At 36.5% G+C, this 27,441-nt stretch overlaps 1 protein-coding gene across 7 annotated transcripts in view; it reads left to right on the top strand.

Annotated features, from left to right (window-relative positions):
- Window positions 1–27,441, top strand: part of SYT10 (synaptotagmin 10) — a 66,637-nt gene that overhangs the window by 23,494 nt on the left and 15,702 nt on the right. For all 7 annotated transcript variants that reach the window (XR_006219882.1, XR_006219883.1, XM_042992093.1 and 4 more), the window contains one exon: window positions 9,645–10,212. Coding sequence is in view for 5 of the 7 variants with exons in the window: in XM_042992093.1 (XP_042848027.1) it covers window positions 9,645–10,212 (568 nt within the window). In the remaining 2 variants the exon portion in view is untranslated. The remainder of the gene's footprint in view (window positions 1–9,644; window positions 10,213–27,441) is intronic.

The following is a 27,441-nucleotide window of genomic DNA, read 5'->3' as shown; positions in this document are numbered from 1 at the left end:
CCGACTTTGGCTCAGGTCATGATCTTGCCATTCGTGGGTTTGAGCCCCATATCAGGCTCTGTGCTGACTGCTTGCTCAGAGCCTGGAGACTGCTTCGGATTCTGTGTCTCCCTCTCTCTCTGCCCCTCCCCCACTCGCACTCTGTCTCTCTCTCTCTCTCTCTGTCTCAAAAATAAATAAACATTTAAAAAATAAATAAATAAATAAAAGCCTGCCATTCAAACAATTACAATTTGATGATACCAAGCTACCATTCAAGCATTATGGTTCCATATTCCCCCACACATAGAGCTCTATGCTGCTTTCTTAGGCAGAAAATGCCAAATTCACTTGTGTATTGCTCTTGACACCTAGACAAAGTACTGTAGGAACTCAGGTTATATTTGTTGGTCTAAAAAAAAAATCATTAAATGAATTTGATGACCTCATCCTATTGATCCAAATGGATACTTCATGATTGTCCACCAGAGGAGTGCTTGATCTTTTGACTGTCCCCACCTCTCTGCATCTGCATTTTGGCTTTTGTGCTTCCTTCATCTGGGATGGTGACCTCTTTTTTATCTACTGTAAGATGTTTAAGGAAAATGCATCTCAGAGTCTACCTTCTCTGCCCAATTATGAGCTATTACCCTTTATCATTTGAAGCCATAGTTACAATCTAGCAATTATCTATTGTCCTAATATTTAGCTCTAGCTATTTGCCAAACTCGATGCTAAGTTCTCAGGAGAACAAGGCTGTGTAGCCTACTTTTATGCGCTCCTAATTTCTATCACTGTGTAGATACAGAATAAGTGTCAAGTGATGCTTCTAACTGATTGGGGTCGTCTCCACTTCTCTGTGCTCTTTTAACAACAGCATCAGGTGGTGAGATAAACTGCCCATATTAGAAAGAAGTTAATGATGGTATACTCCCAGGGATGAGTTTGAGGGCCAATTTTCTGTGCATTCATTAATGGTATAGAGAAGAGGTGAATAGTAAGTGGAAAGTAATTTGTTGAGGATGAGGAATTATATAGGTTAGCCACTGTGAGGATTCTAAATACCTACTGAAAAATAATTGGGAAACCTAATGGCAGAGCCAACTGAACATTAACAAAAGCAGGAAAATGTGCATAGGAAGAAATTGTCTTATATGTGTTCATGGACTTACAATCAGCTATGTATGGTTGCTTACAAAAGTAATTTTTAAAATCATTATATAAGAGAAATGAAAGAATTATATAAAAATACATAAAACTGGATTGTTTAGTTTTCTTTAAGAGATTTTTTTTTTCAATTAAATTCCTCCTAAAAGCAGAAATTGCAATTATCCATTCAAGGGCACTGTAAGTAATGGAAAGCAAGATGTTATACAAAGGGAGAGTATAAAAGATATAAACCTAGCTAGGATGTCAAGAAGCAGTATTTACCCAAAACTGAGAGAACTGAGAACTATCTCTTTGAAATAAAATTTCATGAAACATGCTGTACATGAAACCATTTCATGGTTTAACCATTTAACCATGTAATGGTTAAATAACCCTTTTCATGAAACATGTATTTGATAAATACACTAACTTCTTTTCTGAAGTGGGATGGCTCTTTGAACCAAGGTCAAAGACAAAACCTTATAAAATAAATTCAAACTTGGAGAGTTTGTTTTCTGGCACTGACAAATACCATCTCCTCTTTATAAGCACTAATTATGAATCGATTGGACTCTTCTTTATAATACAGAATATTCTTGGGAAGTTTGATTTCATGAGTCACAGGAATATTAAGGTAAATTGTTTTAAAAATTTTTTAACGTTTATTTATTATTGAGAGACAGAGACAGAGCATGAGCAGGGGAGGGGAAGAGAGGGGAGGAGACACAGAATCCAAAGCAGGCTCCAGGCTCCGAGCTGTCAACACAGAGCCTGACGCAGGACTCGAACTCACAAACCGCGAGATCATGACCTGAGCCGAAGTCGGATGCTTAACTGACTGAGCCACCCAGGCGCCCCTAGGGTAAATTGTTTTAATACAAACTCCAATTAACATTTCCTGAGTCTCAGCATATGTTATTATGAAATTCATGAAAAGGTGAATAATACTTAGTCTCTGCTGTTATGAAGACTACAGTCTAGCACATGGGTTGAGGAATGGAAGACAGATGTGGAAACATAATTTCAATACACTGTTTGCAGACATCAGGAAGAGCATAACAGACTGAGAAATGGAGACTTGTAAAGCAGGAGAAAAGCCAAGAGGTATAACTTGGAAGCCAAGTGAACAGAGTATGTAAATAACCAGGAATGATTAATTGTTAAGTGACCCTAATAAGGTCAGTTGGGATGAAGACCGTGAATTGCCCTGGGAGCTTAGCAAAGTGGGGAAGACATTGTTCACATTTCTAAGAGTGGTTATGGTGGAGTTGGGCATATGTAAAGCTAATTAGAATATGTTTAAATAGAAGGAAATCAATTAGACAGCAAACAGACTGTCCTCAACTCTTTCAAGGAGTTTTGCTACAAATGTGACAGAGAAACAGTGTAGTACAGAGAGAGGAAGTGGTGTAAAGAAGTTTCCTTTAAGTTGGGAGAAACAATAGTGTGCTTTTATACTGATAGGCAGTGATTCAACAGAGAGGGAGGATTAATGCATTAAGCAGAGGGAATAGTCTTCAAGGTAACATGAGAAAAAATGGGATTTAGTATATAAGTGGAGGGACTGGCTTCAAGGCAAAACATATAGGTACAAATGCTGATAAGAGGGTTGATGATAGTGGGAGTCTGCGGAAGGTTTCTGCTCTTTGCTTTAATTTTTTCTGAGTGCAATGGAAAGTTTGGTCCTTAATGTAGACTAAGAATGAAGAAGGTGGTGATGGAGGTTTGTAGAAAAATGAGAAGGTAAAGGGGCGCCTGGGTGGCGCAGTCGGTTAAGCGTCCAACTTCAGCCAGGTCACGATCTCGCGGTCCGTGAGTTCGAGCCCCGCGTCAGGCTCTGGGCTGATGGCTCGGAGCCTGGAGCCTGCTTCCGATTCTGTGTCTCCCTCTCTTTCTGCCCCTCCCCCGTTCATGCTCTGTCTCTCTCTGTCCCAAAAATAAATAAAAAACGTTGAAAAAAAAATTAAAAAAAAAAAAAAAAGAAAAATGAGAAGGTATGAAATAGTCGTCTTGTGAATCCAGGAGGTTGAGAGGGAGAAGGGATTGCTATGCTACATTAGAGTTTGCATGAGGAATGTGGTCACAAATTTAAAGTGGAGCAGTGAGGGGCACCTGGGTGGCTCAGGTGGTTAAGCATCCAACTCTTGATCTCTCGTGAGATCAAACCCCATGACAGGCTCCATGCTGATAGCTGATAGCATGGAGACTGTTGGGGATTCTCTCTTCCCCTCTCTCTCTGCCCCTCCTCCACTCAAGTGCATGCATTCACACACGTGTGCTCTCTTTCTCTCTCTCTCTCTAAATAAAAAATAAAGTAGACCAGTGAGAGTTGTTTTATGTATTTCTCCAATTGCATTCACTTGCACTTGTGCAGGTGTAGAAATGATGGAGACTTGAATTCAACCAGAGCCACAGTTTTGTCCTGCTACTAAGAAGGTAGGGAGCAACAGGGAATAGGGGATGTGTTAATGAGAGTGACTACTGATTAGCCATGAAATTAAAACTGGGTAAAGAGAGGGAAATGACATCAGGGAAGTAGGGATTATGAAATGGTGGTATAGACAATGGATTGGAGGTTCTGGTGAATTGGAAAGGTTGTCTGAGTTGGAGTGTAAGAGGGTCTGAGCTAGAAGGATAATGGGTGTTGATCAGAGAGAGGCATGCGTGACACTGGGATTCTGGAGAGTTTGCAGCTAATGATGACAAAATCTATGTACATGGTAGTAGCTTGAGTAAGTAAAGAGCATCATGGTAGAAGGGGAGTTCAGGGAACCTAGAGGCCACAAGGTGGGAAGAGACATGTGCATTGCTAGCAGTTAGAACAAAAACATTGTCAAAGGCAGTATTTTAGTGGAGCAGGAAATGAAATAATGACGACTTAAATGAGAGTGATGTAGTAATCAACAGACTACTAACAATAAGTAGTAATGGGGATATGACTTGCTGACTTGAGCTCCAGCACTGGGAGAGGTGGATGAAGGGAGAATGGTGTCAAAGAGGTAATGGAGAACAAGAGGAATATACGACTGCCTGGCCTCCAGGCCAGTGGAACAGGATTGCAGGGAAAACATCAGCCACCACATGAGAGGGGCACACAGGAAACATGTCCTTGGAGAAAAGTCATGTTTCTACTGAGCAATAATGTGAGAACATTCAAAGAAGAGATTAAGGATATAGAGGATTTTGCTGATGTCCAATTTTTATTTATTTACTTAAGTTTTATTCATTTATTTTGAGAGACAGTATGTGAGCAGGGGAGGGGCAGAGAGAGCGGGGGACAGAGGGAATCCCAAGCAGGCTCCACACTGTCAGTGCAGAGCCCAACGCAGGGCTCGAAGTCACAAACCACAAGATCATGACCTGACGCGAAATCAAAACTTGGATGCTGGTGGACTGAGCCACCCAGGCTCCCTTCCAATTTTTATTTTAAATATTCATTGTGATATATTATACAACTTAGTCTGCCTTCGTATATGTGGTGCTCTGCCTGTTATTTTTGTGCCTGTATTGAGTGAATCCTTGTTTCGAATTGAATAGAATAGGAAACAAATAAAGATGAAAACTTACTTTACCAGAAACTTGATTTAGTCTTACTTTTCAAGACTTCTTAACTATGAAATGGGGCTATAACCTTTAATATATGCTGACAGTCTCTGATACAAACTTTGATACCAACAAAAAACAAGGAAAGATGAATTCCATATAAACATATTAAAATAAATCAATAAAGTGCTGCTAAATATATTTTTGTTGTTCCTCTCTGATTTCTCAAGCAATATCTAAGGTAAACTGAACAGATGGTAAAGGCACTACAGTTAAGAGTAGGAGGATAAAGGTTTCCCACTTAAGGAGAAGAGAACTGGTAGGTGCTGAGAAGTGAGTTAATCAGAGAGTCTGTGTTGTCCAGGGCAGTGGCTGCAGGACATACTCCCACAGGAATGACTTTGTGCCATCTGTGCACCCCCAAACAGCAACCCTAGACTTGAGATTATCAGAACCAGAGAGTTCAGTATGGCATTTGCACCTTAGCTCCTTGTATCCTGAATTGTAATGATATTATCAGATGAAAAATTACAGTTTTCAGTCATCTAATATCTCACTGGGTCTTCACAATGTGAAAGGACTCTTTTATAGGTAAGGAGCGGAAAGCCCAAACAAGTTAAGTGACTTGCCCGAAGTTGCTCTTATTTTATAGGGAAGCTGGGAGCAAACTGTCTGATTCTAGTCCAGCACTTTGCCTACCTCATCTCAGTGTTAGGATCTTCAAGCACTTTCTTCTGGGTAGTAGGGAAAAGTTGGCTTGGTTTCCAGTGAAATTCCAGGACTCTACCCACACGTCAACCAGAGCAGTGCTGTCTTTACATATTCAACTTCTGGCTTCTGATTTCGTTGAAGGAAGGGATCTGTTGGTAATAAATATTTGAAAATCACCATGGTAATGCATGCTATTCCTATGGCATTAAGTTAAGTTTGATCTATCTAGCTGCTGTCAGATATTCTAGGCAAGGTAGGGAAAGTTTTTCCTTCTCTATTGGAGAAATAGTTGGGTGGTGCCATCCTAGGTTTGAAGGGTAAGAATGGGCTCAGTAATAGTAAAATGTCCTATACTTTGATTGGCTGGATATTTGTGATACTAGCCACTTATATCATTCCAAAAGAGAAAAAGGAAAGGGGGGTGGGGGGAAGGGGAAGCAAAAAGAAAAAGGTCTGTTTTATTATGGCAATAGTTTAACATTGTAATAATTAAAGCTTCTCTTAACTGACTAGCTAAACTATGACTTAGAATATGCACTATTTACCCTATAATTAGGGCAATGGCTTACTAGAACAAGAACATTACTAATCTTTGATTCTTGCCAGAGGGGCTTTACAGCTGTACAATTATATTCACAGACATAAAGAAAGTGCTGATTTTTAGGGAGAGGTTAGAAGATTAAAATTTTGTTATATCAAAAAGCATGAGGGTAAAATTATGGAATCAATTTATAAGAAATAAGGAATTAACTTTTGGGGGAATTTTGCTTACAAAAATTTTCTTTAAATATCACTACAGGGGCTCCTCGGTGGCTCAGTTGATTGAGCCTCTGGCTCTTGATTTTGGTGAAGGTCATGATCTCATGGTTCATGAGATGGAGCCCTGCATCAGGCTACATGCTAGCAGCACAGGGCCTACTTAGAATTCTCTCTCTCTCTCCCTCTGCTCCTCCCCCCCGTTCATGCACATGCTCTACAAATAAATAAGTAAAGGGGCGCCTGGGTGGCTCGGTCGGTTAAGCGTCCGACTTCGGCTCAGGTCACGATCTCATGGTCCGTGAGTTCGAGCCCCGTGTCGGGCTCTGTGCTGACAGCTCGGAGCCTGGAGCCTGCTTCCAATTCTGTGTCTCCCTCTCTCTCTGCTCCTCCCCTGTTCATGCTCTGTCTCTCTGTCTCAAAAATAAATAAACGTTAAAAATAAATAAATAAATAAATAAATAAATAAATAAATAAATAAATATTTTAAAAATGAAAATCATTACATAAGGGAAAGTGATTTAGGCAGAAATATTTATTCAACAATATATTCTAAATTGCTTAAGAACACTGAATATATAACTAAATTATATTAGACCCCTTTAATAATTCAGAACATATACTACTTGTATTCTTTTTAAAATTATTCTTATTTTCACAAATACTCTCCAATGGTGGCCTGACCCCAATTTAAGCCCCTGATTCTATATAAGGAATAGATATAGAAGCTTAAGGAAAAAATGATATTCCAATACCAGGTTAGCACTAAAGAATATCAAGAATTAGAATGGGATTAGCTATACCATTTTTATGGTATTTAAATAGTTGTTTAATATTTCCATCCTGAGAATAGAAAATAAGCTAATTAAACGTAAGAGAGTAAATTTGGAACACCTCAGATTATAATTCTGATTTTACATAACATAATTTACATAATAAAATTCCATTTTATTAATATACATAATGATATCATGAATAAAATTATTAAAGAATCATAGAATGATAGAGAATCGTAGAAATTGTGTTAGAAAACAGAAGTCTAACATCTCAACCTGAGGCATAAACCTTTTTCTTCAACATCTAACTTTGGTTTCTATACTTCATGTACACCATTTTGGACAGCTGTAGATAGATTAGCTATACCATTTTTATGGTATTTAAATAGTTGTTTAATATTTCCATCCTGAGAATAGAAAATAAGCTAATTAAACGTAAGAGAGTAAATTTGGAACACCTCAGATTATAATTCTGATTTTACATAACATAATTTACATAATAAAATTCCATTTTATTAATATACATAATGATATCATGAATAAAATTATTAAAGAATCATAGAATGATAGAGAATCGTAGAAATTGTGTTAGAAAACAGAAGTCTAACATCTCAACCTGAGGCATAAACCTTTTTCTTCAACATCTAACTTTGGTTTCTATACTTCATGTACACCATTTTGGACAGCTGTAGATATTTTTATTTTATTTATTTTTTTTATTTTTAAAAATTTTTTTTAACGTTTATTTATTTTTGAGACAGAGACAGAGCACGAACGGGGGAGGGGCAGAGAGAGAGGGAGACACAGAATCGGAAGCAGGCTCCAGGCTCTGAGCCATCAGCCCAAAGCCCGATGCGGGGCTCGAACTCACGGGCCGCGAGATCGTGACCTGAGCTGAAGTCGGACGCTCAACCAACTGAGCCACCCAGGCACCCCTGGACAACTGTAGATATTTTTAAATGCTCCCTTATATTAAGCCAAAGTCCATCTTTACCTGTAACTTCCATAGATTCTTATTAATTCTGCCATGACAGCCCTTTAGAAATTAGAAGACAGATTCCTCTCCTTTCTAGGTTCAACATCCTCAGCTCCTCAAAGTACTGCTCAAATGGTAACATGGCTAGGTATCTTACTTCTGGATATTCACTCATTTTTTTTTATCCCTCTTAAATCAGTCCTTATGTGTGCATCAATGAATCAAGTATTAGTTAAACCAATGTCCTCAGTATTACTTAGTGTTTACTGTAAAAAATGTAGATCTGATGTAACAGACAACAGAAGTGAATACAGGATTTTAAAGTAAGTGCTAGATAGATATTAAGTGTAAGAGAGAGCTGAAAGGAGAGTCAGGCAAAGACTAGTATAGAAAGCAAAACAGAAGTTGATGAGGATCTGGACTGAGTAGCAATAGAAATGGAACAGAATGGACGAGTATATGGAATGTTTCAAAGCAAATATCAACTGGATTTCAAAAATTGAGTAAATCTCATGAATGAAGGAAATGTGATTCAGAGCATACTGCAGATTCCCAAGCACAAGTGGCTGATAAATATGTTAGAGCTATTGTCTGAGATTGTGGAAGGGAGAACTAGTTTGAGAGCAAAAGGCAGAAAATGATTTTGCTTGAGTTTGGGGAAAAATTAAGATATCCATTTAGAAATCTCCCTTAGAGATGTGTAAATATGGGACTAGAAGTTTACATATCTGAGATATATGCAGGGAACCACCAGATTTAAGATGACAGTTACAGTTCAAGAATTGATGATTAGTCTACTGGAGAGACTAAGGAGAATAAAGAACTAAAGACCTGGGACTAAGCCTTGAGGAGACACATAAGTTGACATGGCTCATACCAGAAATCACAGATGAAGTAGAAGAGAAGCAGATTTTAATGCAAGTCACATTTACAAGACAATGGTAAGTTGATATAGCTAATGTTTCAGAAATGTTGACTAGATGAATAGTAACAGTGATAAAGGAAAGTCAGTTTGAATTCTAAAAAACTCTATTAGGTTGGACCCAAATTCTAAAAGTGTATATTTTTAATCCTTAGAATTTCTGAAGCCCACTCCATGTTGAAAAAAGGAAAATGTACTAATTTTGGCTGTCACCACTATATATTCTTTTCACAAGTAAATATTCATTTAGTTATCTTAAGTATTAGGAATAATTAAATAGTATTAGAATAGGTGGACTTATGTTTTTTATTGTAATGGGGCAGTCACTGAAAACACAAAATTCATGAGATGCAAAAAATCTAGATATAAAGAAACCAGTCATCAACATGATTTGTCTACACAAAAATTACAACAAGATATAACCAGATGATTTATGATTTGTGGTATTTTGTGGAATACTAAACTTTGTAACTGTGTTTCTTCACAATTGTTTTTAATTATGTCCTTATGATTGAGAGTAAAAATTCCAAAAGTTCATAAAAATGTACATTTGAGTGTTTCAGATGTTTCTATAATTTTAGAAGTCTTTTCCTTTGACTATTGCATTTCTGGTTTTTCGAAAGTAGCTCTGTGTGTGTGTGTGTGTGTGTGTGTGTGTGTGTGTGTGTGCGCGCGTGTGCGTGCATGCATGTGTGTCCATCCGTTTTTCTATTTATACAAATGCAATGCTTTCATTATCCTGGGGTGGGGGAGAGTTTATATGCCACTGTATAATGTTGTCGTCAAAATGATCTACCTAAATTATCTTGTGTGTATATGTGTGTATATACAGCCACAATTCCTTCAGGAGACACCTACCAAGGCAAATGCAGGTTTCCAGTGTTGATTTTAGCATGGGCACAGAACCAGTTTTACAAAGAGGAGAAACAACAACCAGCATTGGGAGGATAAAACCAGAGCTCTACAAACAGAAATCCGTTGACTCTGAGGGCAACAGGGAAGAAGATGTCAAAACCTGTGGGAAACTTAACTTCACCCTCCAGTATGACTATGAAAATGAACTTCTGATTGTTAAAATTATCAAAGCCTTAGATCTCCCTGCTAAAGACTTCACAGGCACTTCTGACCCTTATGTGAAGATGTATCTTCTTCCAGATAGGAAAAAGAAATTTCAGACCCGTGTGCACAGAAAGACTTTAAATCCTCTATTTGATGAAACTTTTCAGTTTCCTGTAGCATATGATCAACTAAGCAACCGAAAACTACATTTCAGTGTATATGATTTTGACAGATTTTCTAGACATGACATGATTGGGGAAGTGATTCTTGATAATTTGTTTGAAGTCTCTGATCTCTCCAGGGAAGCCACAGTGTGGAAAGATATTCATTGTGCTACCACAGTAAGTAATAATTCCACCAAACTATTTTTTTTCACCTGTAGTAGTATATAAAACTAATTATCATTCAACTTATTGGAATGAGTTTACAAAGTTACGGAATTTATATATTAAGAACGTGCAAAGGTAGGATTTGATTACGTATGTAATAATAATTTAGGCACTTACATGATATTAGTGACTATGTAAATAAAAAAACCCAGCTCTTGTAAGTTAACAAAAATAGTAGTTCTTTTCTTTTGTAAAATGTTTATTTTATAACCTATTCCCAGCACTCAGTTTCCTCATAGTTAATATTGAGTGACTTTCATTATTTCAGATATTGTTCCTCAGATCAAACCTAAAATGTACTTTGATGATATTTGGAAAAGCCCTTGGTTTAGTCTAAAACAGCCCATTTCTTCAGAAGGTTTCATGGAATAGACACAATTACAGAATTTGAAATGTTGAATGAGCAGAAGTGATTGTTTATATTAGAATTTTTGTTTTACAATACAAAACTCTTAATATAAAATAATAACTTTAATATTGAAAATTTGGAAAACAGTAAAAAACATAATACAAAATAAAATACTCCATAATGCTACCAATTACATATAATATAATGGTATATTGCTTTGTAAATTTTTTCCATACATGTTTTGAAATTATTGTTCAAACTAAGTTTCAGGGTACCTGGGTGGCCCACTTGGTTAAGCATCCAACTCTTGATTTAGGCTCAGGTCATGATCTCATAGTTTGTGGATTCGAGCCATGTGTTGGGTTCTGTGCTGATGGCACTGAACCTCCTTGGGATTTTCTCTCTCTCTTTCTCTCTCTCTCTCTCTGTCCCTCCACTCTCTCTCTAAATAAATAAATAAGTAAATAAATAAATAAATAGTTCAAACCACGTTTACATTTTTTCCCACTGATTTTCTTTTATGTTACATTTGTTTTATTGTATAATGTTTAAATATATGATCTATTTACCTAACCATTCTCTTACTGTTGGACATTTGAGTTAGGCATAAATTTTGGTATACTAAAAATTGTTATGTTCTTATTTACACAAATCTGTTTTATTTAAGCTTATGTATCTAGGATAGAATTATGGAATTGGAATTAGAAAACTGGTCACTTAGGTTAGATTGCAGAATTGTATTGATTTGTTGGTTTTTAAATGGGTACATTTAATTTTTTACCACCAGGTTGTCTTTAAGTATTTACCATCTTTTGTCGAAATTTTACCAAAATTTATAAGCTTAAAATGTAGAAGTCCTTACTAGAGATAAGGGATAATTTTAAAAATAAGATAATTTTTTTTAAATATATTAAAAAATAAAAATAGGAAATTATATTTTAATACAGAGTAGCTCCTGTTTTTTAATTTTTTAGAGAGAGTATGTCAACAGGGGAAAGGGCAAAGGGAGAGAAAGAGAAGGAAAGAATCTTAAGCATGCTCCATGCTCAGTGCGAAGCCCAACTCGGGGCTCAATCCTACTACCCTGGGATCATGACCTGAGCTGAAATCCAGAGTCGGATGCTCAACTGACTGAGCCACTTAGGTGCCCCAAGAGTACTCCTTTTACTTTTTCCGCCATCAATGTTTTACTAATGAAAACCAGAATTTGGGGTCATTATATTTTCACTAAGAATGATATAGATAAGATCATTTAAAATTTTATACTTCCAGTTTGTTGAATTGCATCATCATAACATTCTCACTTGTTGGGTCTTTATTTCTTGGTTTCACTGTGAAATTTATTAGGGAACAAAGAAGAAATTTTGAAACCGGATCATATTTCAAAGATACATTGGAGCTCTTTTAATTTCATGTTGTTTTTTACTTTATTACTTATATTCCTATAGTGGAAAATCTGCAAATGCAGATAATAGTTAATTGTTAGGTTATTTCTTTCTTGATGCCCCAATCTTAAACTATCCCTTCTTTTTTATTCATTCAATAAATATTTGCTAAGTGCCTAGTATGGGTTTAGCATGTTCTAAATATTTAAGGATGCAAAAAATTGTTTTAAAGCATGTTCTTGGGCCCATATGGAAAATCTAGGATAATTTCCCCATCTCAAGATTCATAATCTTAATCATATCTGCAAAGTCCTTTTGCCATGTAGGTAACATATTCATAGGTCCCAGAAATTAGGATGTGGCCATCTCTGGGGGTACCTTTATTCTGATTACCACATCTATACACATTTTCGCTTCAATATTCTGGATACAAAAATAAGTGGGTAATAATAAAATATATTATTAAATTATTCTAGCCAAATGACATTTCTCTGTAACTGGAACATTGAGGTACATATTGTTCTAGATACATTTACGGGTTTTCTTTTAGGAAGATCGTAATGAAACCTACGTTTCTTGACTATGGGACCCAAGTTCACAATATATGCTAGTATCATCTTTATGCGTAGCATAGTGTTTAATTAAAGCTTCTCGTCAGCTTTTGAAAAATCATTAAGCAATTTTATATTTCAGATTAATGAAAACAATATGGGTTGAAATTGCTTAAGTGACTATCTTTTCTTACACACTTTTAACTTCAAGTAATTTCATATAGAAATACAGAGCTTCCTACAAAGAAGGAGAAAAAAGGAAAGAGATAGAAAGAAATGTAGTCATATGCCCTCACTCACCCAAGTTTTGTAGAAACCTGCAAAGGTGATCCAACTATGTGAACAGAGATATAAAAGAATTTAAGTAACAGATAAAACATATATTTGAATTAAAATATTAGCTATCTTTATATTATGAGACACTAATGATAAATATAGATAAATACCTAGTTAAGTAAACACAGATCTAGAAAAACCATTCTTATAATTTAAGGTTCTCATACTGAGATAATCATGTGTATTTTTTTTTCTATTTATTATTTTTTTTTTTTTGAAAGAGAGAGAGTGTGAGCGCGGGAGGGGCAGAGAGAGACAGAAAGACACAGAATCTGAAGAAGCTCTAGGCTCTGAGCTGTCAGCAGATAGCCCAACACAGGGCTCAAACTCACAAGCCGTGAGATCATGACCTGAGCCGAAGTCGGACACTTAACCGACTGAGCCACCCAGGTGCCCCAATCATGTGTATTTTAGAGAGTGCCTTTATATACTACAAACGTCCAAGTTAAAAATTCTAAAATTTAGTAAAAAAAATTTTTGTCACCAACTTGAAATAGTTGATATATCTTTAATGTTTAATGAATCTCCTGCTTTACTAACATCAATTGATGTAAATGCCATGGACCTCTTTTTTCTTCTTCAGGCCAATGACATAATTATTAATATAGAACTCTATGGAAATAAGAGTTGCTGCTTTTTTGTGATTGTTGTTTTTAATTATTTTATGTGTCTTATTCCAAAAAATTTTCATCTTAGAGTATCTGTCACAATTTTTTTTCCATATATCCAGATGCCTGTCCAAGGCCCTGTTCAAAAAAATCTTCCTAGGCCAGTTCATTAAATGAAATTGACTTTTTTCCTATGGCATTAGATTCAAACAACTTCAATTTGATTACATAAGAATTCACTGAATATCACCTATGTACAAAGTTTATACTTTAGTAAAATACAAATTTAATAAAATTTAATAAATTTGTATTTGATCAAGAACTTTAATAGAAGAAACAAAGAAATAAAGTATATGTTAATGTATAAATAATACTATATAACATTTTCCTGAAAACCTCCACAAATACGGTCTTGTTCACACATACATTCTCTCTCTCTCTCTCTTTCTCCTCTCATGCAGACTATGTCTAATATGAAAATGGTTTATAAGACCACCATATGAGGATGATAGAATTCTGAATAAAGGAAAGGGATGTTCCTTGACAAGGAAACAGCATGAGGAAAAGGAAATAAACAAGACTAGCACGTTTTCAGGGGGAAAATAGTAGACTTGTGTGGAATATGAGATGAAGAGGGACTAAAGGGAACCAAAAGTAGAATGTTCTGTTTAAACTACAATCAGTAAGCCCTTTAATGCTGTGGGAATTTATATTTGTTTTTATCAGGAGAATAAAACTAGTGGAGCTATCATCCTATATGGCTTCAGTGTGTACAGTGGGTAGGAGTAAAGGATCATGAAATGGAGGGGTCCAGGTAGGAGTCTAGATGAAATGAAATAGAGACTGGAGTAGGCTGGTAGCCATGGAAATGGAAAGAAGCTAATATCTGCCGATGGAAGCGCTGTCTGTAGCACATATTTATACCTTGTCTGAGTAGATGTCTCATGTCTTCCCCTTCCCTCTGAGCTGGAAGACAGAAATCACCTTGTATACCTCTTATATTCTTCTCAGCATATATGAGCACTTAGTGATTAGTCAATAAATACCTGTTGAATAAATTAACATAGCAAATTTTCACACAAGGTCAAGTGTGAGAATGTTTGTAAGTATAAATCTGCCACTACCAGAGGGAAAAAACAATGCAGTATTGTACCCTATTGATTACAAATTAATAAATATTTTATTAGTTCTATTTGTTAACATCAACTACCTTCTATAAGAAAAAATGAAAAACTTTGTGGCATAAATTCTTATGTAAAATAAAGCAGGAATATTTTATTGTCAAAACTCCATCAGGTTGAAACATATTTTGTACTCACAATTTAATTACTAATTATGTCTATACAAGAATTAACATTTTTATCAGGAATCAGGGTTTTTTAAAATTTAAGATTGAATGGCAAAGGAAATAAAAAAAAAGGTATGCCTTACTTCTTTACAAAAAATTAATTTTCACTTTAGGGATCATCCTACTACATATCAGAAATATGGCAAGCCAGTCATCTCTTGCACTAATATAGAAAGTTGGCAAAAATGGTAGAATACGTTTGCAATGTATGCTTTATACACATTTACTTTTTAAGCTATGTAAAAGTGTATTTTTCAAATTTTTAATTCACTTATTTTCAAAAAGTCAATCAGTATAAAGACTGATGTATTTTGAATATTTAAATATAGTGATCTCATGCACACTCAAGAAGCCACTGAAAGTATAGCTAGATAAAGAAAAGCTTGTCTTTATTTTTTTACTAGAACTAACTTTATCTTACATATTTATTTACTCATCTATTCAATGAACATTTTTTTTCAGCACCAACGATGTTCTAGACAAGAATTCTCACAGGAAAAAAGGGTATATGCACATAACCACACTGACCTAGTTTACAGCTATAAAGTACTTGAATCTATTATCTTTTAACTAAGGATCTGTCAAGTTTGAAAGAAACTGTTATGTTCATTGTACCAACCAGAGTACTAAATGTACTAGCTGAGCTTGAGTTTGAAGTAATGTATTTTAATGTCCGTGACTAAAATTTCTTTAAATGTTTAAAAAATTGTTTTTAATTTGTTTTCTTATTTCTAGTGATATATTTTTAATTTTTCTGAGCATCCTGGGTCTATCCCAGGATCAAAATAATGCTGGTTTTTGTTTTGTTTTGCTTTGCTTTGTTTGCATTTAGCTATCAATTCACTTTTAAAGTTTGCTAACTATGGAATAATGGGTTAGCCAGTAACATTTTAAAGAATGGCAAAATTCCAACCTTCTTCTAAAGAAAAAAGTGTGGTGAAAGGCAAGGTGGGAGAGAGAAGACCTTTTTGGTCAGGGGCTGTCCCGCTACATCTCCGGAGTGCAGCAGGCAGAATTATAGTCATAGGCCTGCAGACTGGGACAGTGAACCCATATCTGCTCCTCCTTAAGCATTCCTAATTTTCTATTTCATCTCTGGAGTGTCACAGATACCACATCTGTTAATGGGCCACCATTAATTTATTATTAACTTACATGATGCAAATAAATCCTATAAACCTATCAGATCTTTTAGTCTGATATCAGATCATTTTGCAAGAATATATAGGAAGTATCTTTGCTGCAATATAAAATCAAATTAAAATTAAATTCAAAATAATAGAGTCTATCATAGACTATCAAAAGATTCTGTGAGTTCCCAAACCTTGGCTCTTCTTGGCCTTAACACCTGCTCAACTCCAAAAGATTGTTAAAGGACTCTAACGCAATCAAGGAAACAAAGCAGGAACAGACCCATAAAAACACAACAAACTGGTGGTTGCCACAGGGGAAGAGAGTGGAGAGATGGGCAAAATGGAGGAAAAGGAAATAAAAATAAGGAAATTTGTCTCATGAATATTTGGAGTTCAATAAATCACCATAGTTGTTTATATTACTTTGACAGTTAAGTCACATCTGTGTACATTTAGAGAGCAAGGCTTTAGTGTTTGGTCTGTTTTGACTACCTTTGCATTTTACATAAAATACCTCAGGCAAATTGGCCTTAAAATAGCTCATAACAATTATATTAGCCTTTTATTATCAATTTAAGCAGTAGATTCCTGTAATATTGATTATAGTATTTTGTTTCACACAGCAAAAAAAGTTAATGCATATCCAATACTTAAATTTATGCCACCAGTTTTAGTCTTAATTCAAAACTGAACCCACACTTTCTAAATAAATACAGCATTGTTGGGTGAGCACAGTAAGACATTTTGAGTAATTAAAAGAATATCACAGATTGGTAGCCAAAGCTGACCATATTTTAGTCATAACATTTGGGGTTGCTCAAAAGGCAAGATAATTTTTTTTTGCCTAAATTCACTGCATCCACATAATTTCCAATTTAAATTCCTACCTTGCTCAACTTGTAAAGATTATAATGCTATCTAACTTCTCTATCATCCTTGGCTCTCTTCCTCTCCCTCTTCCCCATTCCCCTCCTCTTCCCCTTTTCCTGGCCTCCCCTTCCCACCCCACCCCCTTCTTTCCCTCACCCTCTCTGGCTGTTATTGGAAGGAGAGTAGCCCAATCACTGAAGAATTTAGGCTCTGGGACAAACTAACAACCTTTGCATCCCTGCTGTGTCACTTATGACTTTGAATGAATCTATGGCTTTGAGCAAGTTACAAAGTCTCTCTAAGCCTTAATTACCTTATTTATAAAATGGGAATTATGAGAAGGCAAACCACAGTTTGTTGAATAGAGTAAATAAAATAAGTGCTTAGCACAGAGTCAGGCATTTGTAAATGCTCACTGTATGTTAGCTGCCAAAAAGTTATTACAGAATGATACAGGATATGGTTTTGGTTGTTGATGTCACTTACATATTAAGTAGGAATAGAGATCTTGGTGCAAAAAATGGTTATGTCTTAATATTATGGTTGGAGATAGTTTTAGGTGGTACACTTTTCTATTTAGGGTGGAAAGTTTTGTGTAAGAGTTAATTTAAATCTTTTTAGTTACTGTATGGTGTGATTCAGTGAGTATATGATTTTTAAATGAAGTATACACTTATAATGTTACATCACACGCCTCTCATCTGCACCCTGACTTGATTCTTCCTTTTACACTGGGCACTTCTCCTCTTTGTTCCTTCACCAACCTGTACATGTGCTTATTAAAAAGTGCATCTTGTAAAACTTCAGGAGCTAAAGATGCTAGATGTAGTCCATGTGTCCCTTTAGGTTCATTCTCTACTATTCTCCACCCTGTCTGGTACCTCAGGGGGCTGGCCTATTAGGGCTACCGACACTGTTGACACTGTTCTCGGAGTTCTGGCAAGAGACATTAGGGCAGGAGGAGAATGTCATTTGGATGTGTATTCTCTCATCTTTCTCTTGAGAGGATGCCTCAGGCTGGCCGTGTCCTTCACCTGAGGGCACAATTTCTCTCAAAGCAGCCTTTGCTTTTCACCATTTTTTCCTTCCAAGTCCAGGTAATGGTCCTCCCTCCCTTGTCCTTTCAGACTTAGAAGTAGGTCATCATGGCCTCCCCCCTTCCCAGCAGCCGGGTGCAGTACCATCTCTGGTGGTTTTCTACCCCTGCTCACATCTCTGTAGATAGTCTATTCAGTAAGCCCTCTGGAAATAGTCTAATTTGTGTGTGCCACCTGTTTCCTCCTGGATCCCTGACTGATAACCTAAAGAAAAAAAAAAAGATTCCTGATTACAAACAGGTTAATTTCTTGTAACCTTGGACTTTGCCTTGTGTCTGAGCTATTCTGTGTGTTCATTGCCTTTAGTCCTTCACAAGCTTGATAGTTAGACAAGGCCTTCAACTGCAGAAAGTGAGAAAGAACCATGGCCATGCTAACATCCTCTCATTTTTATACACAGAGAAGTGGAAAGGAGCTCCTTAAAATGGAATTTCACATTTCATCACAATTGAGAAAGTCAGAATTTCTGCTTCTTAAAAATCAAGATTTCAGACAAATAACACATTATTTATTAAGAATAGTCTGAATGGGGCGCCTGGGTGGCTCAGTCGGTTAAGCGGCCGACTTCAGCTCAGGTCATGATCTCACAGTCCGTGAGTTCAAGCCCCGCGTCGGGCTCTGTGCTGACAGCTCAGAGCCTGGAGCCTGTTTCGGATTCTGTGTCTCCCTCTCTCTGACCCTCCCCCGTTCATGCTCTGTCTCTGTCTCAAAAATAAATAAACGTTAAAAAAAAAATTAAAATAAAAAAAGAATAGTCTGAAAAAAACTCTATGTTAATAAGTTTCAAAACATATTTATGTGCCTAATTTCCTACTTAAAAAATTTTAAATAGAAACACTTATCAAATATTATGCATGTCCCTGGTTTTTTAAGTAAAACTACTGAATAATTTAACCTTTTCTTAATAGTGGTGATCTTTATGACCATCAGTTGTTATAATAAATTTAAAAAGCAAATTTTTATTTCTGTCCATTACTCTTCCATTATAAGTACACATGCTTCCTGCATTCCTTACCTTTCCAATTTGTTGCTTTTAGGTTTCTAAAAGAATATTTACACTGAGAGAATTGTGTACAAATAAAATCAATGTCCTAAATAATGACCTGAGATCTTTTTCTCAGAGTAAAATGCTTGAACTTACAATAGGTCAGAAGACTTTTCATATTAACTTAAAAATTCTGGTGTGTGTTTGGAGTAGAATTTTGAGAACACTCATGTCTAGATCATGTGATCATATTTTAGAATTGCTAGAAAGTTCAATTTAATCCTTTAATTTTATCATCTAGAAAATGAAGGCCAAGGAATGTTAAAAAAAAATCACTTATGTCCATCCAGCTGGTTAATAGGAGATCCAGAACTATATTTTAAATCTTTAATCAACTCTTAGTCCAGTGTTCCTTGTCTTGAATTATGTTGGAGTGTTACTGTTCTTGGAATATACTAAAAAGAAATAAAGAGAATTTCTTTTCAATATGGGAGTTCAACTTTTGGCTTACAGAGTTGAAATCTCAAAATATTTACGTAGTTGAATTAAAGAAATTTTTAATATGATACTTATGACAAAAATATGCTTAAGGCTTTTAAAATTTATAATCTTGTCAAATCTGTCTTGTTAACAACTTTTATTAAAATGCATGGAGAGCTAAACAATGACTCTCTTGGCCTTATTCAAAAGGAACAGTTGCAATCAATGTTATTTCAGGAAATTTCTAGGCCATTTTTCTCCTCTTAGATGGAACTAGTGAAAAAAATCCATATTTGGGGTATAATTGAATTTTACCACTTGTGTCTTACTGTATTTTAATGTTTGGAAGTTGCAAAAGATAAGGAGAAACTTTTCAGGGAGCTTCTGGGTGGCTTGGTCAGTTGAGCTTCCAACTCTCGATTTCAGCTCAGGTCATAATCTCATAGTTCCTGAGTTTAAGCCCCGCATTAGGCTCTGTGCTGACAGTTCAGAGCCTGGAGCCTGCTCAGGATTCTCTTTCTCCCTCTCTCTGCCCCTCCCCTCAAAAAAAATTTTAAAAAATGAATAAAAAAGGAGAAGGTTTTCAGCCCCATGACATTCTAGCAATATACCTGCATCTGTTGTAAGTTTTAGGAATTCATTATAGTTCTAAAGGTACCATTGAGTTAAATGTGTTCCTTTTTGCACTTTACTAATTTAATTATTATTAACATGCTCTTATATAGTGAAGAGAATATGCAGTTGACTTTTAAATGTGAATGTTTAAAATATTCTCCTCCTTCACTATAGTAGACTGCATTAAACAGTTTCCTATAAATCAGGTAACTGATTTCCTAATTTCTAAAAAATTTTTTCAAGGAAATATAGTTACTCATCTCTTGGCTTTGAAATCTAAGGCCATGAAAACAATTTAAAGTTTTTTTGTCCTGGCTAGTAAAATTTGAAGCATTGTTTCTGCTGGGGAAGGTTAAGAGGGAAAGAAAAGTCTACAGGAACTTAAGTGAGTGTAGTTTCATTAGAAGCCTGGCTCTGCTGCCTTCTGGCTCCATTACTTTGGGTAAGTTTCTTAACATTTCTGAACTCATTTCTTTGTCCATATAAAAAAAGGTGTATAATAATATCAACCCAACAGGAATATTTTGAAAATGAAATGAGATAATAAATGTGAACTTCTTGTACAATTTAAAGTTGCCAAGTGTCATTTATCCCAGCATGCTGTAATCTTGCACACAAGCAGCTGTTTGTTATCCACTTGATTGCTAAGAACCCAGTTTCTTCCATGTTTTAAATTTCTTACCCTAATAATTAAATTTCCTAAGTGAATCACCTTCATGTTTTTTTTAAAAAAATGAATGAGATAGTTTTCCTTTACTCTTTTCTTCAATCTTGAACTTGAATAAAATAGGATAGTATCATAAAAGACTATACCATGGCATATATCAAATTCAGTCTTTCTGTAAATTTAATTCACTAAACCAGAGATTTTACTGAGTATCAGTTTTACTCATGTCTTTAGAGTGCCTTTAAATTTTTAAATACTCTATGCACAGTCCCACACCCCATGGTAAGTAAAGGATGCTTTACAAGTACAGTCACTTATCAAATACCAATCTACAAAAGAGTCTATAATCAGAAGCAGAAAATTATGCCCAGTCAGGCTTTTGTCAGTGCAGGTCAGATGTTTAACTTATAGTCTCTCTATCTACAGAGTAGCAGGTATGTATGATATATTGCACATCCAGAGAAAAATAATGAATAAAAACATTTTGTGATGGAAGTCGTTACCTACCCCATCCACTCATAGAACAGGAATCTTAAATCCACCATTTCATCTAACTCTATTGAATTCTCCTTTTTACCAGGCACTCTTCTGGATGTTTTAGAGCATAATCTGTCCCCACCATATAGGGCTACTTTGTAGAAAAGGGAGGCAGGTAATAATGGAAATATGTAATATGTCCAATGAATGAAATGCTTTGTGAAACAGAGGCAGAATAAAGGACAGTAAGTGGCAGTGGGGCAGAGTTGCTGTACAAGGGTGGTCAGAAAGGGCCTCTCTGATGAGAGTGTTAGAAGATGGCCGGATCTTCTAGAGCCCTCAGGCCATGGAAAGAGCTTTTAGTTTTACTCGGATTGACTTGTGAAACCATTGATGGCTTTTGGTCAGAAGTGAGCTATGGTGTCACTTAGCCTCAGTAAGATTTCTGACTACTATATGAAGAACAGACATGGGGGAGCTAAGGTTGTTTTGTTTATAGCGAATTATGCTGAGAGACTAAGATTGTCTTTGCCAGTAATTTGCTTCACATAGGTTCACTGTGGGAATTATAATTTACAATAATAGTTCACAAACCAATAGCATACCAGATAACATCTTTTAATATGCCAATAAAGAGATACCAAGTCAATGATAGAATAATTACAATATTGCTCCAGGCAAAGAGGAGATGAATGAAATAAAATCCACATTTAGCTGAGGTATTCCTTTCTACGAGTTTGTTCTTGGTAGTCAACCCTTCCAACTAAAATCTGGGTATCAGTTGCTGGCCTAGTAGGAGCTAGGACCATGTAGCTAGCAGGAGGCAGCACCAATATTACAGACAAGATGGGCTTCTACGAAGGTTATTACTCAAGGGACACAGCTTATACCACTGCCTATGACAAGTAGCCTTGCCAAGTCAGAAACACCTGTCCCTTCCTGACACTGCTGCACAGTTTAATGGCACTGCCAACCAAGAGTAGCCTGGCCATGGCAGGAGGAGGTGTCTCAAAATCTACAGACAAAATCTATTTAGATTAGCCAAGAGTAGCCCAAACCCAACACTCTCGAGTTACTGGTCAAACCTTGGTTTTTAAAGTTTGAAAGTCCATCACGTGATGGACACCCTTGCCATTACTCCACTATCAGTGATATAATGGTTCTCTACTCCATGTGCAAGCGTTTGGCAAGAAAGTCTTAATATCTAACTGCAGAACAATTTCGTTGAAACAAGTTATTCAAAACAAATTCAAACTACAAACAGTGCTGTCCAAAACAAGCTTTCAGGGGTGCCTGGGTGGTTTGGTTGAATTCTTGATCTCAACTCAGGTCTTGACCTCAGGCTGGTGATTTCAAACCCCACATTGGGTTCCACACTGGGCATGTAGCCTACTTAAAAAAAAAAACAAAACAAAAACAAGCTTTCAAAACATTGGTTTGAAATCACAAAAAGTCAATACACAACGGGGGGTGAAACCATGTAAAGTAAGGTAGTTTCTTAAATAGAGAAGCCAAGTTCCTCCAGTCCAAGTGTCTATGTACAATGATACTGAGAGGGATGTCCTTAATTAGGAATTTTAGGAAGGTATTTAAAAGCTTCAAACACTCTAAGGAGAGCTGCATAGTTTATTACACAAGTTTCTATGCCACTATCTATAAACAGTCATCAAGGTTTGAGAATAAGTCACCAGTTCCTCTCAGCAAAAAGTTTAAGGTATCTCTTAACCAGTATTATAAAGGGAAGAGTTCTTATTAGATTTGTATTCTCTTCTTATGCCCCAGGTTGCTCTTGTCCCAGTGTCTACAACGGACTGTCCCCTCTTTGTTTCAGGCAGCTTATTATACCCGTAGATATGAAATTTGATTTGTTAAATCCAGGAAAGGCTGTTTTAAGGTCTCAGCTCTTTTCTACAACCTGAGCACTTTGTGGCTTCTAGTAGCTAAATCCAAGGTTGTGTTGGATAGGATAAAAGCTAAACCATTTTGGCAGGCAGAGTTACTTCCCACCCAGATTGGGAGCTGACAGTGGTTCCCCACTGAGTAGAAACATGGCACTATTAAATTGCATCCCTGGCAATAGTAGCTCTGCATGGTGACTATTGATCACTAATGCTCATTGGGGTTTGTAATCATTCCATCTCTAACACTGCCATGTTCTCTGCCCCTTTCTGCCCTGACTTCAGCAAAGTTTCACCTGGACTTTGTGCTATGGCCAAGCACAATGCTTAATATGATATTGTATTACTGAAAATATATTATTGAAAAGTGTATTCCTTCCTTCCTGCAGAAATATGAGCAGGTCCTGCTAAAGGGCACCTGGTAAGCATTTTCTCTGTCTTCCAGTGGAGATGGTGGAAAATAATCAATAATGAAAATGTATGTAAAAATCCAGGAGTTCAACCAGGTGCTGTGGCAGAACCTTCCTTTGCCTGTTCCTTCCTCCACCCTCATTCAACATGGTGAAATTTGGTTTAATCACATCACTGGGAAAAGGAGGCAGAGCAGGAAGGAAGTGTGTGAAAATTGTGGTTCTTTGAAAGAAAAGGAGAGAAGTGGAATAGAAACTGGAGAAGATTTACAATGTTAATTACATTTCCTAATTGTATTCTATCAAACAGCTTCCTCCTCCTCCTTTGCCTCCCAGAGTCACGAGACTGCTTGTGCTGGCAGGTTGGAGGAGATGGCCAGATGTGCAAGGAAAAAACACAATTTATACACCTTAAAGATACATTTGATTCTCAAATTCCAATGCATGATAGAATTATAGCAAACATAATCCCAGATCACTCCAGAGTAGAAGGATCTTTGAAGAAATAAAGTTCTTTTTTGAAAATGTTTTTATTTATTTTAAAGAGAGAGAGCGCAAGCAGGGGAGGGGCAGAGAGGGATGGGGGATAGAGGATCTGAAGCAGGCTCGGCTGACAGCAGAGAGCCCAATGCAGGGCTCAAACTCACAAACCATGAGATGATGCCCTGAGCCAAAGTCAGATGCTTAACCGACTAAACCACTCAAGCGCCCCAAGAAATAAAGTTCAATAAAACCAATAGATAAGTATCCTCTAGCTTTAGCTCCCCAAGCCCTTAGTGTATCTTTAGATGGCTCAAAACTATTAGGACTATTTATTGTACCTCCAGGGCCACCGTATGAACATACCCTACAGTTCCTGGGGGCCCCACGCACAGAGTCCACAACACCCATAAACTGTGTCTTTGCTCACTTGTTCTCTGATTATGGAGTAGCCTTCACTCCTTCAAATGGTAGGTGTCCCTACTATCACTGAAGTCATGACCCAGCCTGATGCTCTTATGATTTATTCATTCAATAATTTTTTTACTGAGCATCAACCTTATTCCAGTCACTGACCCCAGAAACATTGTTATAAACAAGAAAAGAAATGGTATTTTTTTCCAACATCTACTATGTGTCAGACTACAAACTGGACCCATAATATATCCCTTTAAAATTTGAACGCAACCCTTCCAGGTAATTGTTATTAGCCATGACAATGGATCTCATCTTGACTGCAGAAAAAAATCAGGGTTGATCTAAGTATTGCTGAGGAGAGGTCATTTAGAATAAGGCCAGTGTGTTGCCATTTAAATTATCCTGTGGCCTTGCCAGAGCCAGTGGTCTCTGTTCACCTTTGGTCATGGCTGGAGACTTCATTTCTCACCTCATGGCCTCTTTTTGTGCTGCTCCCTCTGTTTTTAATTCTCTTTACCTTTGGTCATTCTTCAAAATTCAGATCAAAAGTCACCTACCTCTGAAGTTCTAATTCTCATGAGAAGAGTCAGATACATTCATTATCCAGTATGTTCTTTCCTCATGAATCCCCAACCAGATCAGCCCTGATCTTGTTCTTGAGCTTGAAATGGAGCTGGTAGCACTAGCTGATCCTTTGTGGTCTTTCTAATGAGGTTCTGTTGGGTCTGTAGCACACAAGGGCTAAAAGGGCCTATTCATACATTCCTCAACATGCCTGAATTATATATTCTATTTAGCCCTCATTTTACCAGTGCTTAAAATTACAAAATTTTAGAGCTGGAAAATAAACTAGTTTATCTCTTGGAACACCCTCATGCTATACCGAAGAAACTGAGGTTAAGTGAGCTTAAGTGGATTGCCCAAGGTTGGATGCCATGATTTTCTCAGGTGCATGGATTGTGTGGGTCAGAAAGAAATAAAGATTTTATAGTAGTTTGAATGCAGCAGACCCACTCTGGGTCTGCACTGCACCGTAGCTTCATTTTGTGAGCAGGTGGATGAAACACTGGTAATTTAATGAAGAAGCTCATTTTGATCTAGTAACACATCGTTTAACAGTGTGAGGAAAACCATCCGTTTTCTTACCAACCAGGAAATGTGAAAGGCAGGCTGCATTTAGGGTGTTAAGTGGATGTGAGGACTGCTGTCACCATGGCAACCAAATGTTTGTTTAAAATTTTCTTTTCAATAAGTCCTAATGATTCTTACTTCCTAATAGATCTCTGAATCCAGACCTTTCTTCAGCCAACACCTTCACACACCTGTTTACTTCAATGGCCCCTCTCTTTTTTTCATCCTAACCTAGCCTACTCACAACAAAGAAATGTTTTTCAAATATTATTTACATTACTGTCCTTATTTTTTGAGTGTCTGTTTATGCCAGGCACTTTACATGCATGATACCTACCTTGTGAGGCAGATGTTATTATCCCCATGTTGTGATTGATCCGAAGTTCAAGGAGGTCATGTATTTTTGACACGTAGGAATTAGTACATGGAAGATGTAGGATTTTAACTCTGGTTTTTCTAATCTGGAAACTTATACGCCCTTTTCATTCTGCCAAGCTCCCACTCTTTCTTGTTACCGGTACCATAGGAGCCACAGAATAAGCTACCTATAGCCTTACATGACCTCCAACATGTTACCAAATTCCTTATTTCTCAACATAAGCTGCTCATTCTTATTTGTAAATATCAATCATAGTACTCACATACAACACTATTCCTCTTGTTCTCTGTCAAATCCCACCTCTTTAGACTCTCAAACCCCAACATGATGTTCACCTCCCTCCAGGAGTGCTTCCCTTGGTTATGACATACTGTAGTTACCAAGCCTTGAATCTGCCTCCTCTCCATCTCTGTACTCAGTTGCTACAGTTTGACCTTACTATTAGCTCAGTCCTGGAATAGGATTGCCAATGACTTTTATTTTTATCTTGGAGAGTGGTACGTGGAAAGAAACTTTATAACTGTGACTATGTTTATGAGGTTAACTATAGCCAATTATTAGAAAATGATCTTTATCTACCCAGCCCTATGTCTGTGGGACCAGGATAAAGAAATCAAACATACGGTCCCTGACTCAGCCTCAGTGTCAGACTTTTTCGTAAGCCCTTCTCCCAAGTATACAGTTAAAAGATTGTCACTGTGAATGTTCCACCAACTACATTAGTGTGTATGAGAATGGTCTTCTTACCCGTAAGAAATTTTATGGAACACTATCCTAGACTTAAAGCAGGTTTTCAAATGATTATTTGCCCAAAGATACAATAGTTTCTCAAAGATTAATATGGGAAGTTCATGCTTATGTAGAATTGGAATAAATGAGGTTACCCATAAATAAAATTTTCAGAAACTCAAAGCCTTTCTCATTTTAAGAAACTAAAACCCCAAATTACCACTTCAAACATTTTAAGGAATTTCAATAAAGATAACTCTAAAAATTAGTATATACTTCTCTACCTTCTTAAACAGAACATATGGAATATTTTTTTCTTAGCTTAATGACTCAAGAGTCATCATTTTGAATACTAATTATTGTTGAAGTTTATAATAAAATGCTGTTTTTAAGTTTCTAATACATTATTAGTGTTAGTTCCCCTTGATACAAGATGATTCCAGATTGCTATCGTTTTTAGAATGTTTCCTTCTTTCTTGTATGAATATTGTCTCTCTAGCCATCATTTATTGCTGCCTTCACCAGATCAACTCTGTTTCCCCATCTCCACATTTCACGTGTGAGTTTTGACCTGCTATTGATTGATATGCCAAGTAAACATTGTTAGAATTTTGTCTAAAATAATAGTAAATGGGTGTTGAATAGAAAATGAAGTAGAATCCTTATTTAAGAGAATTTCATCAGATAACTGTGTTATATTTATGCCATATGTTCAGAGACCTTTCAACTTATTTCCTGATTCTTTGCTGGACACTGAAGGGTTCAGATTGTTGGGGCTGAGTGTGGCCTTATAAACTGCAGTGATCTGGGGCAGAGAAGAGGCAGGAATTAAAATA

This window comes from Panthera tigris, chromosome B4, assembly GCF_018350195.1.
Source record: "Panthera tigris isolate Pti1 chromosome B4, P.tigris_Pti1_mat1.1, whole genome shotgun sequence".
NCBI lineage: Eukaryota > Metazoa > Chordata > Mammalia > Carnivora > Felidae > Panthera > Panthera tigris.
The sequence above is the reverse complement of the archived record's forward strand: the minus strand, read 5'-3'. Positions and strand labels throughout refer to the sequence as shown.